This window comes from Porcisia hertigi, chromosome 33, assembly GCF_017918235.1.
Source record: "Porcisia hertigi strain C119 chromosome 33, whole genome shotgun sequence".
NCBI lineage: Eukaryota > Euglenozoa > Kinetoplastea > Trypanosomatida > Trypanosomatidae > Porcisia > Porcisia hertigi.
The window spans coordinates 918,654-935,560 of NC_090592.1; the positions used below are offsets into that span (position 1 = coordinate 918,654).

At 55.3% G+C, this 16,907-nt stretch overlaps 2 protein-coding genes across 2 annotated transcripts; both read left to right on the plus strand.

The window, feature by feature from the left end:
* Window positions 1-1,709: 1,709 nt before the first annotated feature.
* JKF63_02248 (uncharacterized protein) lies at window positions 1,710-5,930 on the plus strand (the record flags this gene model as incomplete). Its single annotated transcript, XM_067898288.1, has 1 exon — window positions 1,710-5,930. One exon carries the CDS (start codon window positions 1,710-1,712, stop codon window positions 5,928-5,930), a length of 4,221 nt encoding a protein of 1,406 aa, XP_067754445.1.
* An 8,749-nt stretch (window positions 5,931-14,679) lies between these two features.
* On the plus strand, window positions 14,680-16,044 carry JKF63_02249 (uncharacterized protein; the record flags this gene model as incomplete). The annotated part of the gene is made up of 1 exon (XM_067898289.1): window positions 14,680-16,044. One exon carries the CDS (start codon window positions 14,680-14,682, stop codon window positions 16,042-16,044), a length of 1,365 nt encoding a protein of 454 aa, XP_067754446.1.
* Window positions 16,045-16,907: the final 863 nt, after the last annotated feature.

A 16,907-nucleotide genomic window follows, 5' to 3' on the forward strand; every position in this document is an offset into this window, starting at 1 on the left:
GGGCTATGGCCGGCACGTGTTTCCTCATATGCAGCGTCGTATTGCACTCGCGATGTTGACTGCCATTGAGCAGAACACTTGTGAGGGGATGCTGATTTTACACGGTCATTCGGTATATGCATATATATATATATGTCTACATAGGATGGCTTAGGTCTTGAGATGTTTCTCTAGTCATGGAGTCAGATGATCTCCTCCCTCCTCAGGACATATCAGGCGCGCTTCTCTTTGTTGAAGGTGTTTGTGAGGGTCCTCTCACGCGCGTGTTTCACGCTGCCATGCACAAATCACACATGCACGCACACGTGTACATCGACTGCACTAAACGAAGCGGCAGCTTTTTCAACCAGCGGGTTGGCTGAAAACGACCCGCGCAGCTCCTGTCTTCAACCTTCGACTCGGCCGATCTCTCCGGCTTCCTGGAAAAAAAATTTTGACGAGGATTTACAGCGTTTCTTTTTTTTTTTTTCTGTGACCCCGGGCAAACCATCCCCCAGAGCACCGGCGACTTCACAGTATAAAGAGGCCACATATCAGGGATAATAAAATATGTCATGCACAACTCTCTCTCCCCCCTTTCACCCCCTTTTTTCGTTACTCTGATGCTGTGGTGCCTAAGCTTCTCCTTGTGTGCGGTGTCACACAGCCAAGTAATATTTCATTTATAAAGCGCGTGTACACACACACACACACACACACACGAGCTGAAGAGGCTGGCCACACAAAGTACACACCGACACACGCAAACACAACCCTCTGTTTGCCTCTTTTTCATTTTTTCTCTGCAAAACATTTTACCCCTCTCTTTTTCTCGCCTCGCAATTTTTTTTTCCATTGGTGCAACGCGTGGCACGCGGTCGCGAGGAAAGGACGGTATTGGGATACTAAACCGCGGTCTGTTCATCCCCATCTCCTTCCCCATCCCACCCTCTGTGTGTGTGTGTGTGTGTGTGTCGGCTGGCAGGCACCTGCTCTTTTTTTTTTCCTCCCCCCTTTTCGAAGGCGAATATATTTCACTCGTTGTTCTTGGCTGTTTTCTTTTTCTTTCATTTTTTTTGCTCCCTTTTCACCTTTCCTCCCCCTTCCTCCCTTTTCACCCACTGAAGTGGCTCTTCCATCACACAAAGATTATATGAGCCCCTAGCGCCACTCCGTCTCACCTCTGCATTGCTCTACGCGTTTATGTATACATTTTGAATAGCCTCTTCCGTTTCCTTGCCCCTCTCCCCCTCTCCCCCCAAAGTATATCCCTACACACACACACACACATCTGTATATATATATATATAAAGAGCGAATCACAGTTTGTGCGGGCGAATAGAACTTCACGCTGTACATGTCTCTCACTCCTTATAGATATCTTTTTTTCTTCACCACTGTATTACTGTTTATCCTCTATTGTTTGCGGTAGCAGAAGAGGGGGTTTTTCTGTGCTACTTATTGCTCGGCGTGTATCTCGTCTCGATACTTTCTGATTGGTCTCTCTCTGCCTGCGTGTTTTTGCTTGCCGTACTTTCCTCTTCTTTTTCCATCTGCAAGTGTCCGAGGCATTTGTGCTTCGTAACCCCCACCCCTGAACGTGCAGTCATCGCTACCACATTGTTTTCTCCTCCCTTATTTCTATGTTTTAGTGCGGGTCTGAGCTCTGCGTGTTCGCTGGTTTCGTTGGTGCCGCCTGCGGTATACCGAGACCGTGAAAAGGCTCTAACATGTTTGAGGTCAACAACGTCGCGTCGGACCTGATCCTGACGCCGCGTGGCACAGCGGCTCCTGCGGGTGACAACGATGGTGAGGGTGGGGAAGCTGGCGTTGGTATCGAGGAATTTTCGGGCCTGCTCGACGGCACGGATGCGCGTTACATGGGGATCGCCAACAAACGGGTCTTCTCGACACCCCGCGTCGGTGTTTCGGTCGCAAACTCGACCTCTCAACATGCCTACCCGATGCCGTCCTCATCAATGTACTCACGCGACATGCTGTCTACACCCGTCACGCGATCTTTTGTCACAGCATCTTCCGCAGTAACAATGGCGACCATGTCACAGCAGCTCACTCCTGTTCGCCACCCATCCCTCGGGCGGTTGTCTCAACAACACACACCGTATCATCACTGTACGTCCTACGACCACGATCGCTACCAGCGATTGCTCACCAATGCTGTGCTGAGCGGATCCGAGGCGGGGCGTTCATCCAGCGTGCTGTCGTTTCCCATGCGCACACCAACGAGAGTAGGTCGGCCAGGTTGCCAGGCAACACCGGACCCAAGTGTCACTTCAGGGGGGACTCAGCGCGGCACGGCGTTATCAGACAACCATTTCGCTTCACGCACCTCTATCCTTGAAGCACCAAAGGAGATGACCTCTATCGTGAACAGTGCATGCCCTTCCCAGGGTCAGACAACTGCTTTGATCGATGAGAGGGCTCGGCCTTTAGTCGGGCCTGCAGCGGGGAAGGCGCAGCAGGGAGGGGGGTTCATGGACGGTACCTCTCTCTGGTCACCTTGGGAGCACGCCCGGCGCGGCGGTGAAGGTGCCAGCGATATTGCGGGGCTGGAGAACGCGTCTGACGACTCTGTGCACAACTCATGCACACCTGCTCCACTTGTGTATTTTCAGCGGGCACCCTCAGTGTGGCCTTCGTCGTTGCCGATGTCTATGCGACCTCCGTCAACTCGTAACAACTGCAACTCAAGGCGGGGGGTCGATGAGTCTTGTGGCGCGGTTGTGCTGAGCCTTACAGCCACTGAGGAGGACGAGGCAGGGAGCTCTCTTCACGCTGTGCAGCGAGCACAACGCACATGTGAAGGTTTCGGTGTCGCGGAAGTTTCGGGTTTCCCGCACACGCCAGTATTGACGCACAGCGACCCTACTGCGTACATGAGTGTTGCCGGTGCGTCCTCCTTTACTCCGCGCAACTCCCCTTGTGCGTCGTTGCCAGAGGGCGAGGCAGGGGAACTCGATGGTGCCAACACACCTCATTGCCTCCTCCCACCTAGCATGGCCCAGTATGCGAGTTTTTACACCCCCCCGGCACCAGCGCCAGTGCTTCCCACGCTCGAATTGCCTGGTTCACGCCACAGGAAAGTGCACGAGGTTGAGGGGGGTAAGCCCCCTGCGCTGTTTCTCTCTACCCCTCTCGACTGCGTCACAGAGGCGAGCTGCGCCACCCCACGGGCGCCGTCCGTGACGGCTTCCCTCACTTCAGCGGAGCCGCCGTCGTCGTCTGCAGGGAAATGGGTGCTGGCGACTACCCGCACTTCCTCCCTACCGCCTGACTCTGTCCACCGTCGCAGCACCGACAATTCAGCCCTTTCTTCTTCTTCCATCCGGCGGCAGCTCGCCACGCCGCAGAATCGTCTGTTCACACCTGTCCGACGTGCGGATAACTCGATCCGCAGCGCCCTCGCGACCGGCCCGTCGGCGACTGCGTCGGGCGATATGTTCTGTAACCTCTGGTCTAGCCCTCGACCCAGGTCCGCGCCCCTTGATGTCGCGTCCAGCACAAAGTTGCCAGCAACGCACCACCGCGGTGTGAGTCACCGTCGCGAGGGCGGCGCAGGCGCCACGCACTCACATGCGCACGGCCAGCTGCAGCAGCTTCGGTCTCACACCCGTTTTACATTCGAGTTCATTCGAGCGCTAACCGCTGGTCATGTATCGACGGATGCACGCCACCAATCGATGTTCTGGGGTTGTTTTGGTATACTAGTGGCGCAGCTGAGGGAGGTGTGGTGCGTGGGCAAGGCGAACCCTTTCCGACTCTTCCCGTCTCTGGACGTATGGCCTGCGTGGATGCCGTGCATGGAGGAGCTGGAGGTGACTGCGGTGTGTACTACGGAGCGGCTGTCGCTCGTGCAGTGGGAAGCGGCTTCCATCACAACTGACACCCCCGAGGAGTCGCCGCCGATAGTGGTCTACGCTGTCATCGGCACCAGTGCCGGCGACGTCTTTGTGTACGGCTATAGTAAGTGTTCACCGACACTCATTGATGCCATACCGGTGACTCTTGATACAGAGCAAGGGCTGGCTCAGAGCACGTATACCGTGCGCTTGCAGCAGCAGGGTGTCCTTCAGCGTGCGGATCGTGTCCGTGGCAGCGATGGAGTCTCGAATGTTCACACGAGTGACTCTACTGTCCATGAGTCTCCTACCATCGGAGGCAACACAGTCTCCGTCGTGCGTGTGATTGATCACTGGCTGTACATTGGGGATCAATCCGGCAATGTGGCTCGCTACAATCTGCGCAACTCATGCTTTCTGCAAAGTGTATCTGGCGCCGAGTCGCCCCCGACACGTACTCCCACCTCGGTGAAGCGAGCAGAGGGCAAGGAGAGAGACTACTGTTACGATCCTGCAATAGGACGTTTGCTGCTCAGACTGAGATCCCGCATCCCCGATCGTGGTGTAAAGCCACCCCTGTTACTCACCCGGGCTAGCCCAAGAGCAAAGTCGTCAACACACACGCAGTCGGCACCCGCGGCCTCCACGCCGATGCAGAGGTTCCACTACGCCGTCAACGTCGGGGAGCCCGTGTACCATCTTGAAGTCACGAGCAACCAAAGCTACATTGCCGTTGGAACGCAGACTCGACTGTTAGTCTACCGCACCGCACAGCTGACTCGCGTATCGGTCACATCATCGTCTTTGCAGTCGCCGTTACTGCCATCCCACGCTTCCTTCACGGGCACGTCGGTGGGCCCCTCGTATCACACAGGGGGCAGCTGCGACAGCTACGCCATGCATGAGCACGGCGACAGCGCTACTCCGCAAGTTGTGGTCAGCCATGCGTCACAGCCAATGCGATGCTTTGCGTGGATGCTGTGTGACTACGAATCTCTGATGCAGTCGCCTGACGCTCGAGCGCTGGAGGAGAGGCACAGCGCTTTCTCACACACCGGTGATGACGACTCCGACGCTTCTTGTCTTGTTGTTCCGACCAGCGACGACGAGGTGAGTATCGAAGGCGCGCCTCCAGGGTTCAGCGCCCAGTGCAGCGCCTACAGCCGCCACACGCCCATACCAAGCCTTGTGTATGCCACTGCGTGTCAGCAACCGATCGAGGTGGCCGAGAGCCAGTCTCCCCAACACCCGGCGCCGCAGATGAAGACCGACATTCGCGTCTTCCGTGTGGCGACGCAGACGACCGTTACCTCCTGCACCCTCGACTACCCTGTGCACGTATTGACGGTGCTATCTGGCACCACAAAGATCATCGTTGGCACCGGCGGTGCGATGAAGCTCGGCCACGGAGGGCCTCTTGGGGCACCCTCCAGTGCTGACCAACGCCCCACCACCTCTTCACAGACACTAGCTGATTCTTTCAGAGGGTTGTCGTTGAGCAGCTCTGGCACGTTCCCGGCGTTGCGGGCAACCTCCCTAGCGACGGCGGCGGCGGGGGCAGCCACTACGTTCATCTCACAAGCCGTTGTAGGACACCGCCCCTCGCTTGCAGTCCTAGCGGCAGAGACCCTGCGACACCGGCCGCACACTACCCGCATCACCACCCACCATGCTGTCCCGATGGACGCCGGTGCCGCACATGTGCAGCAGCGGCAACAGGGTGTACACGCGCGCGAAACGAAGAAAGGTTATATGTTTCTTCTGGAACTGTGTCCCGCCGACGACCCTGCAGTGATAGGGGACGAGGGCGTCGAGTATCGTGTGTATCTGCGCGTGCGAGGAGAGGTGAGGCTCGGCGAAGGCGAAAGCGCTCTTTGCGGCGCTCTGAGCCCTGAGCAGGATCACATTGCCGTGCTCATATGTCCCACCGAGAGTGACCCGCCCACTGTGGCCTCGCCGCCACTGGATGCATCACGGACGAGGATGAAAGTGTGGAGGATCGACGCAGATGTGCCATCAGCCTCCATCGTATCGAACCCAAGGGGACTGCTCTCCCTCTCCGAGTCGCAGCAGATAGAGAATCTTCGTTGAAGAACGAGCGGAAGCGGATGTAGCAACGTTTTTCTCTCGTGCTGTGGTGCATGCTGAGAGTCGATTAGAACGTGTCATCACCGAGGAGGAGGGGGAAGAGAATAAGGAGGAGGGCGTGTAGGACGGGGAGAGAAGGGGGGGGGGGAGGGGAGGGGTCAGGGATTATCAAGGAGTTTCTTCTTTTCCATTACTTCGTCATTCCGAAAGAAGCTCCTGGTCGCATATCTGATTCTTTCTACTTCTCCCAGTGTTTCCAACCTCCTTAGCATCCATTCGTAGGTTCTACGTCGTTTGTGCCTACATACGCTTTGACAGTTTTTTTTTTGCTACTCCCCACCCCCTTCCTCCTCCTCCTCCTCTTCCTCCCCAACACACCCACACACACACACACACACACATTTCTGTCCCATCGCCGTTAGCCCCTTCGGTTTCCGCTTGCTTCATCATTTGCTTTTTTATGTGTGACTTTTTTTATGTTCCGCCTGTGTTTCTCACCGTCTCGCACTTTTTCTCATGTTTCCTTGTCGCTCTATTGCCCTTCCCCCTTCTCTCCTCTCCTCTCTTTTTTTTGTTTTGATTTTTTTGGGGGTTTTGTGTTTGAGGACGCGGTGGAGGAGTCGGCGACGGTGAAGAAAACACACACACACACAAAAAAAAGACATGAAGGATTAGTTGTTTTATTTCTGTGGATGCACCCCCCTGGAATTCGACTTCAACCTCTCTACGCTGCTTTTGCTTCACTGTCGTTTATGTCTCTCTCTCCTGTGGTATATTCGTCTTTTACTCTGCGTGCCTGGCCAAAAAAAAAACAGACAAAAAAGTAGACTTTCCCACTTGAAGCCATTTGCATGTACATACATACGTATATAGACCTTTGTGTGTGTGTGTGTGTGTGTGTACGTGCGTGAGAGTGTATTGTAGCTTCCTCCCCCCTCCCCCTCCCTCCCCCACCCCCTCCTTGAAACGGATGGAAGCGTGCATTTGCATGGGGGAGAAAAAGGACACACATGTGTCTGTGCCTCTTTATACCACTTTAGAGGTCTTGTCCGATCGCCCCCTCTCCCCTATCCGTAACCTTTGCCTTCCCCTTCGCCACGCTCGCGCAATGATTTTTTTTTCCCTGGTCGTGTGTTTCATCCCCCCCCCCCCCCCCTTTTTTTCGGCACCATTGTTGAAAAAGGCTTCCACATATGTGTGTGGGTTTCTTGCTTGCCCCCTTATTCTGAGCAGATATATCTGTGCGGCTGTCGTTTTTTTTTTCGTTTTGCATCTTCGCCTCCATTACTTTTCTGCTTGCTCTTTCTGCAGATTTTTTCCGTAGTCTTCCTTTTCTTGGATATCAGTTTGTGTGGGTGCGGCTGTGCGTGTCGGCGACGCCGACCCCCCTCCCTCTCTCCTTCCCTCCCTCCCTCCCTCCCTTCACACCATTTGTAGTTCATGAGCTGTCGTCTTTTTTTCCTCTGCATTATGCCTGCAAATAACTACAACAGGGGAATACGCATGAAGAAAAAAAAAAGAATAGCGCCACCACCATATACACATCCCCACAAATGCTACCGTATCCGCACTCTCCATTTTTTTTTTGTGCTCCTTTCACTCTGCTATCGTAGCGCGCTCTCCCCTTTCTTTTTCCTTTCCTTTCCTTACCTTCTCCTCCCCCCCCTCTTTTCCGCAGCTTGTGTGTGTGTGTAGTTGTTGTTGCTCAAATGCTTTACAAAACCCTGCAAAACAAACGAACAAAAGGGAGTGTGTGTGTGTGCAGCACACCATTGAAGCGTTTGCCGCATACGAGATTCATCAAAGCCCCCCCCCCCTCCCCTCCCCCTCCCCCCCCCCCAAAAAAAAAAGAAAACAAAAGAAAATCACACGACTAGAATTGCACCAACTGGAGTAGACGCACGTTTTGGTTTTGGCTTTATCTTTGTTTTTTTCCAATGGCGGCGATCACCTCTGGTGTACAAAGCGTACCTCTACCGAGGGTTTGCATGGATAGGGCAGTGTGTACAAAGTTGGAAAAGTGTGAAACACAAGGGGGGACTCCACAACCTTGGAGCAACACAAAGGCTGAGGGTTACTCTTCTTTCCCGTATCTCACTGTTTCTAGTTTTTTTATTTGCGTGCACCAGCCCAAGTCACTAACGAGGTGAAGGGACTGGCCTCTGCCTTTATTTTGCATCTGCGCGCACTGTAATGCGGCAGGCCGTGATGAAATTTTTTTTTTATGTCTGTGACAGCCTGCGCTGCTGCTCCCCCTTTTTCGAGACACACTCGCTCCCTCTCTGCGTTGCTGTCTTTCTTTTAGGTTGAGTGATGGGCTTCATCTCTGCCATATCATGAAGGTGCAGCACACTTCAATATATACATCCTACTCCCATTTTTCCTCTCACAGCGTGTATGAGCTTCTTCTGTGTTTTCATGTCGGTTCCGATGCTTTGGCTGCGTCTATCCCTTACATGTTGTCTGCTCGAACCTTGACTACAGTGCTGTGAGGATACGTTTCCCTCCCCTTCCTTCCTTCTTGTTCACCGCCCCCCCCCCGTTGGTGTCTCTTTCTCAACCCTCTCCACCCTGGGTCGTCTTACTTTCGCACCCCAAGTTAGTGGGGCAATGTAGAGGTCCGCAATCCCATTCGAGAGGGAGGGTCTGCGGACTCTCGAGGTCGGCGAACAACTTTGGGCTATGGAAGGGAAGAACGTCACGTTGGAAGCGAGGGGTTTCTGCGCTCTGTTCGCAGATATGTATGACACCTTCCCTCACATATATGTGTACCTTTACGACTTGTATGCTGATCGGGGATGCGTGCACCGCTTTTCCTTTCTTGATGTCTGCGTATGTGCTCATCTCTTTCCTTTCTTTTCGTGTGTGTTTCTCGTGGACAGGCGAATTCCTCCCGTCAAAAAAAAAATCAGCAACAGTAGCAGCAACAACACACACGCACATACAGAGCGAAGAGCGCCGTTGCGTTCCCGCTTTGCGTGTTCTCCCCTCTTCCATCCCCCCTCTCGCATTCGAACGCTGTGGTGTGGTGGTGACACTCCGCATCTTTTTTTCTGTTGCGGTTGGTACGGCCGCATGCGCTTTTGAGGGCCGGACAACGCGCCTCGTGAATTCTCGCGGTGGTTTCACACGCCATTTATGATCTAGACAAGAGGTCAGGGCTCTGTGGGCCTGGTGAGGGAAGAGGGGAGGGGGGGGGCGCACAAAGCAAACGTGAGGGAGGGGGCAGGAGAGTTCACTTGGTGAAGAGCCTACATACACATTATGTAGAGCATTAGCTCGTATTTCCCCCCTGTCTCCGCCTTTTTTTTTGGTGCTTACCCCCTCACGTGCTGGTGTGAACCGCCATTGGATGTAAGGGTTTTCTTTCTCGCTATTCGCGGTGATCCTCGGGCGGGTGTTGCTCTACGCGTTTTGTTGTTGTCGGTCTCGGCGGTTCTTTTTAAGCTGCTCATGAGCAAAGGAACGCTGAGGAGGGAGTGGGTGGTTGGTGATCCTCCCTTCATCTGGCGCACTTGAGAAGAAAAAAAAATATATATATATCATCTCCTCTTCTGATATTCCCCTGGCTGTTCTGTGCCCTCTCTTCCCACTCTTTGCATTGATTTCATCTTTTGGGTGCCTTTTTTTTCTGTCGTTGCATCTTTTAGCTCGTCGTGAAGGGGATTAGGTTCATGAAAGTACGACCCCCAGCGAATCATAGCGAGAAGAAGAAGGAGGAGGAGGATGAGGAGGGGGGCACGCTATCGCTCACCAGCACACCTTACGCCTCGTCTGCGCTCTCTCTGGCTTCAACGGCGTGCTTTCTGTTTCACCTTGCGTTCAGGTATACATGGCTGCTGCGACCAAGTCTCCGCTGTCCCTGAGGCCCCCTTTTTTTCTCTTGTTCTTCTCTTACGCACTCTCACTAGCTCTCCGCGGGCTGCTCTTCATTCATTGCGGTGCAACCTACACTTTGTTATCGCCACTGAAGGAAGGAAGGAGGTGAATAGGATGGAGCCACGCGCAGAGGCTTCCCTTGGTGTTAAGAGAGTTCTTTCAAGAGAATCAGGGGTAGGGGTGGTGGGGTGGGGGGGGGGACATCGGCAATTGTAGCAACTAGTACAGGGGCAGCGGCTGATGAGGTGCTCACCATTGCGACCCCTCTTACGCCTGCGTTGTCTTCCTCCTTTACTTGACTCCCCCTCTCATCTCTTTCTCGGACGTCTGCCCTGCCAGTGGGGATACGTTCGTTGTATGATTCTTTTTTTTTGCTGCTTCTCTTCCCCCCCCCCCTTTCCACGTGCTCTGTTCACTCTTCTTCCTTTCAGTTTTTGTTCGTCTCCCTCACTCGCCCATTCCCCGTACTCTTTACTTCCCTACTTTGTTGTACGTGGCTTCACGGCACGCTCGTTTTTTTTAGCCCCAGTAAAGCCCCCCCCCCCTGCCAGCGCTTCGCCCCATGTGCTGCCACAAGCATACTTGCAAGCTCTCTATCTCCACCCAACTTGATTCTGCAAAGGGAGATTAAATCTATATTTATTTGTGAGATACGCATCAGCGGGGGTATGGTATGTGGTGTGTGTGTGTGTGTGTGTGATCACGACAACTTCATCAGGCACCTTCCGCGCTGATGGCGATGCCGGTGCTTCGGGGGACCACAAATATTATCTTGGCGACACAAGCCGCTGTGGGGGAAACTTCCCCCCGGTTTGGTGCCGTACACCGGGACCACTGCGTTTTGTTTCGCACCGATATCAGAGAGGCCCTCCCGCTCGTTGCTGTTGCCGCCGCGACATGTGTCGGCTGATCCGCAGTTGTCTCGCTCGGCGGCCCACTCTAACGCTTTCACCAATCGCGTCGCCGACACTCGTTCATCATTGGATTCACAGGTACCCTTGACCCAGCCGGCTTCAGCAGCACGACCGAGGCGGTGTTCCAGCTCCGCAGACATGATCGAGTCTTTTGAGCTTCGAGCACCAGCAGGGGACTGGCTCCGGCTTAGCAGTCACCACATCGGCGAGGCAACTGCTACATCGCGAGAGTCAGGCAGACGGAGGCGCCTGCAGCGGGGAAAACACGTTGCCGTGCACTCGTCAGGGCGCACAGAGCCATTATCCTTGCCCCCACGGCTGGAGGCCCTCCGCGACATCCTGTTGCTGGAGAGGCTCCGGCCAGGTTCATGCGTACCGGTATGTGCCAGTAACGTGTCAGGACGCTTCTGGCGCCTGCAAGTCAGACGCGCCGATTAGCCCATGCCCAAACCCCACAACCGGGAGGGCGTCTTTGAAAGCGTATCAATGCTGTGGTGCCCCCGCTGGCGTGGCGGCGAAGGCCACGATGCAAGCCCAGCCCTTTGATGTCGTGAGAGCAGAGTTGTTGTTTCGGTCGATCTCCCCTCGCACTCGAAACGGTGATGTGACGGGTTTCGGGATGTTTTCGTGGACAGTTGGAGCCTCTGCAGCGCTGTCAGCGTAGGCAACATCATTTTGTACGTCTCCGAGCAGAGTGCAGCGGTGCAGCCATCGAGGAGCTGTGTGCTCCGCAACTACTGCTGACGTGCATCAGGGGACCCCCCTCCCCCTCCCTCCCCCCCTCGAGGCAGCTAATCCGACAGGCACCATTCTGTTATGAGACTCAGGGAGGGCAGATCGGCATGCTCACCCGCTACTCTTCACTACCGCCGAGGGCGCAGGAAGTGAATCGTACGAGCGCTTCCCAGTCAGGTATAAGGGGGGCGCCTGGGGACACGCCTGCACTATCTTCAGACGAGAGCATACCGCATTCGCATCTCCTTTGACCAGGCCGCATGCCGGCTGTGCACCATCCGTCAAACCTTTGCATGGCTTCTCTACAACAACACGGCAGGTGGCCTCGCTGCACAGGAACGAATCGGTCTCACCGTCGATATTCGGTCCCAAGACGTGGCCGAACGGCGTGCCAACGGCCGTGGGAGGTGCAACTATCACGCCCCTCTGTGTTGTCACACAGCGAGTCGCAGCTGGAGCAGTTCGTGCGCCGCCGTGTTGAAGCTCTGCCGCTCGACACCGAGGACTTCTTCGGCTGCCCATACACGCATTTTTCTTCACACGTCGCCGACATTGCGGCTCACAGTGGCGGATCTGGGCCTCTAATGCAGCGCCTCTACAGCCATGGAGACACCCTTGATGAGGATTGTTCTTCTGCTCCGGTTGCATCGTCTCAATCACACCACCTCCCGCGAACGAGCCCGCTCACCGTCCCTGATGCCGTGTCGTTGCCAGTACCATGTCAGTTGTCTCTGTCGGCGATGTCAGTGTCGCAGACCTATGATACTGCTCAGGAGGACCGTTGCCTTGACCGCGCCTCTTCGTTTTTCTCTCCGTGCTGAGGAAGCGCAGCTACGGCAGTCGGTTTTGGTCACGCACGGCTTTCACCTCATCCAGCGAGAAGAGGCCGCTGCTCGTAGGGGGCTGGTGCTGGGTGCGGGTATGCAGCTGCGCCGCATGATGCGCGAGGGGCGCGAAGCCGCTCGACTGACCGAAATGCAGCAGCCTTACCCTTTCCGGGCGCACCCGGCATACAGCGGGGGTTGCGTGGGCGTTTCCAAGGGCGATCTCATGCGTGAAGGTGCCGCTCGTCCTTCCCCGTCCGCATCGCCGGAAGACGAACGCTACTGCAGGTCTACAGCATGTGCTGCGCATCCGAGGCTTCGCATATCACCCGCGAGTCGGTCTCATCTGTCGAGTCCGCGGATCCCTGTGCTCATGAAAGGCCATGATGAGGACAAGAAGGAGCACCAATTCGGAAGCTTTTCGCTGTCGTCCTCCCTCTCTCGCCCTGGACGTTCACCGCCGCGCCTGTCTGGATGCTGTGATGAGGTTGATGTGCTTTCTCGGTGAGGACACATCTGTGGGTTTTGGGGAAGTGCGGTTCCACAGCGTAGAATGTGGCGAGCTCCACAGCCCAGGGAAGGGGAATACGGCATTAGTCGACCCTGCAGCGGGAGGGGGGGGGGGGAGGGGTTCCGTGCGGCTCCTCGGCACGCACCCGATCCGAGAATCTTTCGGTGCGGGACAGAGTCTAACGCCTCGTAGCGCACTTTCACCTCCCTCGCACCCGGTATCATTGCGGTCGTCACCGTCGCCGCCGACTCAAGTCGAAGAGATCGAATTCAATTTAAAAGATGAGTTCTCGCTCAGGTTTCCGAAAGCCGTGAGCAGCGACTCTTCCTCGATTCCCGTGATTGCATACTCTACGGAGAAAACTTATCAGGTTCCTTTGGGGAGTGAGAGGGACGGGTGGCAGACGCGGATGGACGGCTTTATCGAGGGTCTTCTGCAGATCATGGGGCACGAATAGGTTCGAACCCCTCCCCCCCCCTCCTCATTCACTTGGTGATTCTGTTCTTGAGAGGGAGGCAGTTCAGTTCTTTTTGCACCCGCGAGGTGTGGGACACCGAGGTGCAGCCGTCGCTTCCAGTCGTTGTCGCCATCTTCTCACCATGCAGCACCATTGAAAAGGCCTCTGGCTTGACACTCACTGCAATTGGAGACTTGCACTCTATTTTTTTTACACTTTTTTTTCAAATGTTATTTATTACTGAAAACAATCTGCTTTTTTATTAGGTTCATCTAGACTCTCCTTCCTTCTTGTCATGTCTGTGTGTCTGTGTTGTATCACTGCAGTTTAACTAAATGGGATTTGTGATCTTCAACTCTGCACGACAGTGTACACGTTTGCCCCCCCCCCCCCTCTCCTCCCCTATCGCATTGCCTGTTGCTCTGTGCCTTTGTCTGTCTGTGTGTGCTTGTGTATATTCGTGTGTGTGCATATATATCGGAGTTTTCCTTGCCCATTGAATAGGCAAGCCGCTGGCCCAGTCACCCGAATCCTGCACGCACGCACAGAGAGAGAGAGCGATCTACACATGTACACCGGCTCTTTGTAAGCTCCGCTGATCCTCGAAAGGACGAAAAGAGGCGAGCGTCTGCGGTTTTGGTCTCCTCCGCCTCCCCCCTCTCCACGGCGTGCGGGGCTGTAGACAATTTCACTACAGTCGAAGCGGATGCACTCGATGGACAACCAGAGGTTCATGTCCAAGGCACATGTTGTTATTGCTTCTAGTTCTTTATGGGCTCCGGCCATGGCGTGTAATTGAGGTGTACGGGACTCAGGGTAGTGTGTGCGCGCACCACCGACACACACACAAAAAGAGGAGTGGATTGCCGCATCAGGTCCTGACTTGAAGCAACCCCACCTCCCTCCATCACGAACTCACAGATATGCCTGACGGCAGGGCGACCTTAACAGCCGCACGCTTGGATGCGCAAGCCTTTCGCGCACTCCTTCCTTTCGTAGAAGTGCCGCGTCACTGCAACGGCTATGACCCACCATCTCCACGTACTGACACAGACGTAGACATACTACCCTGGCTGCACGTCCGTTTTTCTGTGACTACCTCTCCTTACCCCCACCATGTCCCCCTTCTTCATTCATCGCCTCGTTGGCTCACAGCCGCCCCGTTGTCACAAACACAGTCGCACATCCGCTCTTTATTTTTTTTTTTGCGAATCGAAGGCGTGACCTTTTTTTACAATTTCTTATTTGTGACAGTATTTGTTTATCCCCACCTCTCCTTTTTTTTCCTCCTCATCGGTCTCGGTGTTTGCCTTGACGTGTGTGTGTGAGTGTGTGTCATTGTGGTTAGGTGTTTTCCGCCGGTGGGTTCAGAACGCGTTGGTCTGGGGGGGGGGAGGAGGGAAGGTGGGGTTGGGGGGTCCCAGGCACAAGGATGATGATCATGCGTAGGGCTTTGGCGCTGCGCACGGTCAGGTCTGTGCGCCACTACTTGTCGAAGCCCACGCTCTATTATAGATGCGGTCCCCAGAGGCGGGAGGTTTTCCCCAATACGAGTTCCGTCATGGTGGCTACAGTGGAGCTACCGAGTGGTGCTCAGCCGCGCATGTGCGAGCATCGCTACATGCACACTTCATGCCGAAATCCCGACGAGGCTGCGCACCAAGCAAGGCCACAAGCGGTAGCTGATGCCCTTCTCTCCCAGTGGAGTCGGCGCGGTGGGACAGAGCCCACCGGTCCGTCTCCTCGACGAAGCACTGCGGAGGACGGCCTGGCCTCCTCTTTTACCCCAGAAGCCCTTATGAGTTTGTCACCAGCTGCCGAGACCTCTGGTTACCACGTTGTACATGCGACTGCGGGTGGACAGGCTCCTCTGTCGTCGCCGGTCGCCCCCAACGCGGCGGTGGCGCCCCCATCTGTCGAGGATTTGTTTGCCGAGGTGGACGAGGAGGACACAGACACTCCTTCCTTCCCTGTGGATCCCGTCGCCGAGGGCAAAGCGCGTGATGTATTTAGGGACGATCTGCCGTACAGCACGGCACCACTTCAGCGGACGGGCGCTTCCTCTTTCGTATCTTCCGCGTCTTTGGAGGGACTGGGGCTCGAAGACACGAGTAGCACCGCTCCTTCGCCCAGCGTGTCGGCGACTTCTGCGGCGGAGGCGGCACTCCTGGAGGCTGCGCTTCAACACGAACTTTCCGAGAGCCTGAACAGTAGTGTGGACGACTCATCTGATGAGGGTTCCAACGAGATGGAAGAGGTGGCGACAATCCTCGTTGCTGATCCAGACCCCATCGCCAGTTCACCAAGGCCGTTCACTGACGCTCACCACCATTCTGCTGAGATGCAACGCGCTGCACATGTCGACGCGGATGTCGACGACGCCGACAGCGAGCTGGACGTCAAGATCGAGTCCAGCGAGGATGCAGTGGATGACGAAGAGTCTATGGAATCCGTGCTTGAGGAAGAGTCGGAGCGCATGTATCACGCTGCCTTAAAGAGCATGGCCAGGGACCAGGGCATCTCTGGTGAGGGCGATGCGAGTCGCTGTGCATTCAGTAACTACACGTTCTTCTCGAAAAGCGCGGTGGCTGCTGCTGTGGAGTCTCTGTCGGCGAGTGCGAGTGTCGTTGCTGACAAGGCGGCCTCATCTTTTGGGCCCTCTGATCGCTACGATGATGCAGCCTCAGTACCGGCTACCGAGTTCGATGATGATGCGGCGCGAGAGGCGGAGATTGAGTCTGTAGGCGATGACATGACAACGTCAGGGGCGAGTGCCGTTGCTGCTGTAAAACAATAAAATAGAGGAGCGGAAAGGGGTGGTAGCAGGGGCGGACTCACTTTGCAGGCGATGATGGCGGTGATGCAGCAGAGGGGTAGGTAAGCTGTACTAGTCCGCGTGTATGAATGCTGAACTGGTTGTGGCTGTGTGTGACGCAGAGGCGAGCCTCTTCTTCTTTTGGTACTCTTCGCTCTTGTGTCTCAGTCATACATACAATGTGTGGACCAATACATCTCGCTAGCTCGTTGCGCACCCCCTTCTCGATTCACGACGCTCTCTCTCTCTCTATCTATACTTATAGCGACAGCCAGTGGATGAAAATTTTCTTTTTCCCTGTTTATTTTGTTTTCCCCGCATGAAGCCCTCCTCTCCATTTTTGAACTCGTCTGGCCTTCCAGTCTTGAGTCTTCCGCGCTCAATGTGTCTGCGTCTGTGCTCGGGGGTTTCAGTGTTTTATCACACCTGCCGTTGTCCGGACTCTCTTTTTGGCGGAGTTGCCGGTTACCGTACGTTTATCAACACAATCCAAGCTCATCTCTTTATGATAGGCGGGAGACTGCAGGAGTGGTGGAGAGCAGGAAGAAAAAGCTCGCTTCTCCTTCCCCCTCCCCCCTCCCCTTCCCTTTCCACCCTGCGACTCTCGCTGGGCACGAGAACGCTAAGGGCCGTTCCTTCCCGTGTTCAACGCTCCTGACACACAGCCCGGGCTATGTAGGGTAGGCGGTGCAGCAGCCAGAGCTCGGCGCTGCTGACGTTCTTGTGAAGATCTTCCTTACACGATTCATTTTTCTTTCTCCTCCTCATCCATAGGTTGTGGTCCCTCTTCCTCCCCCCTCCCCCCTCCTGTTGTTACACCTCGTCAGAGCGTCGGCTGCGTGTTG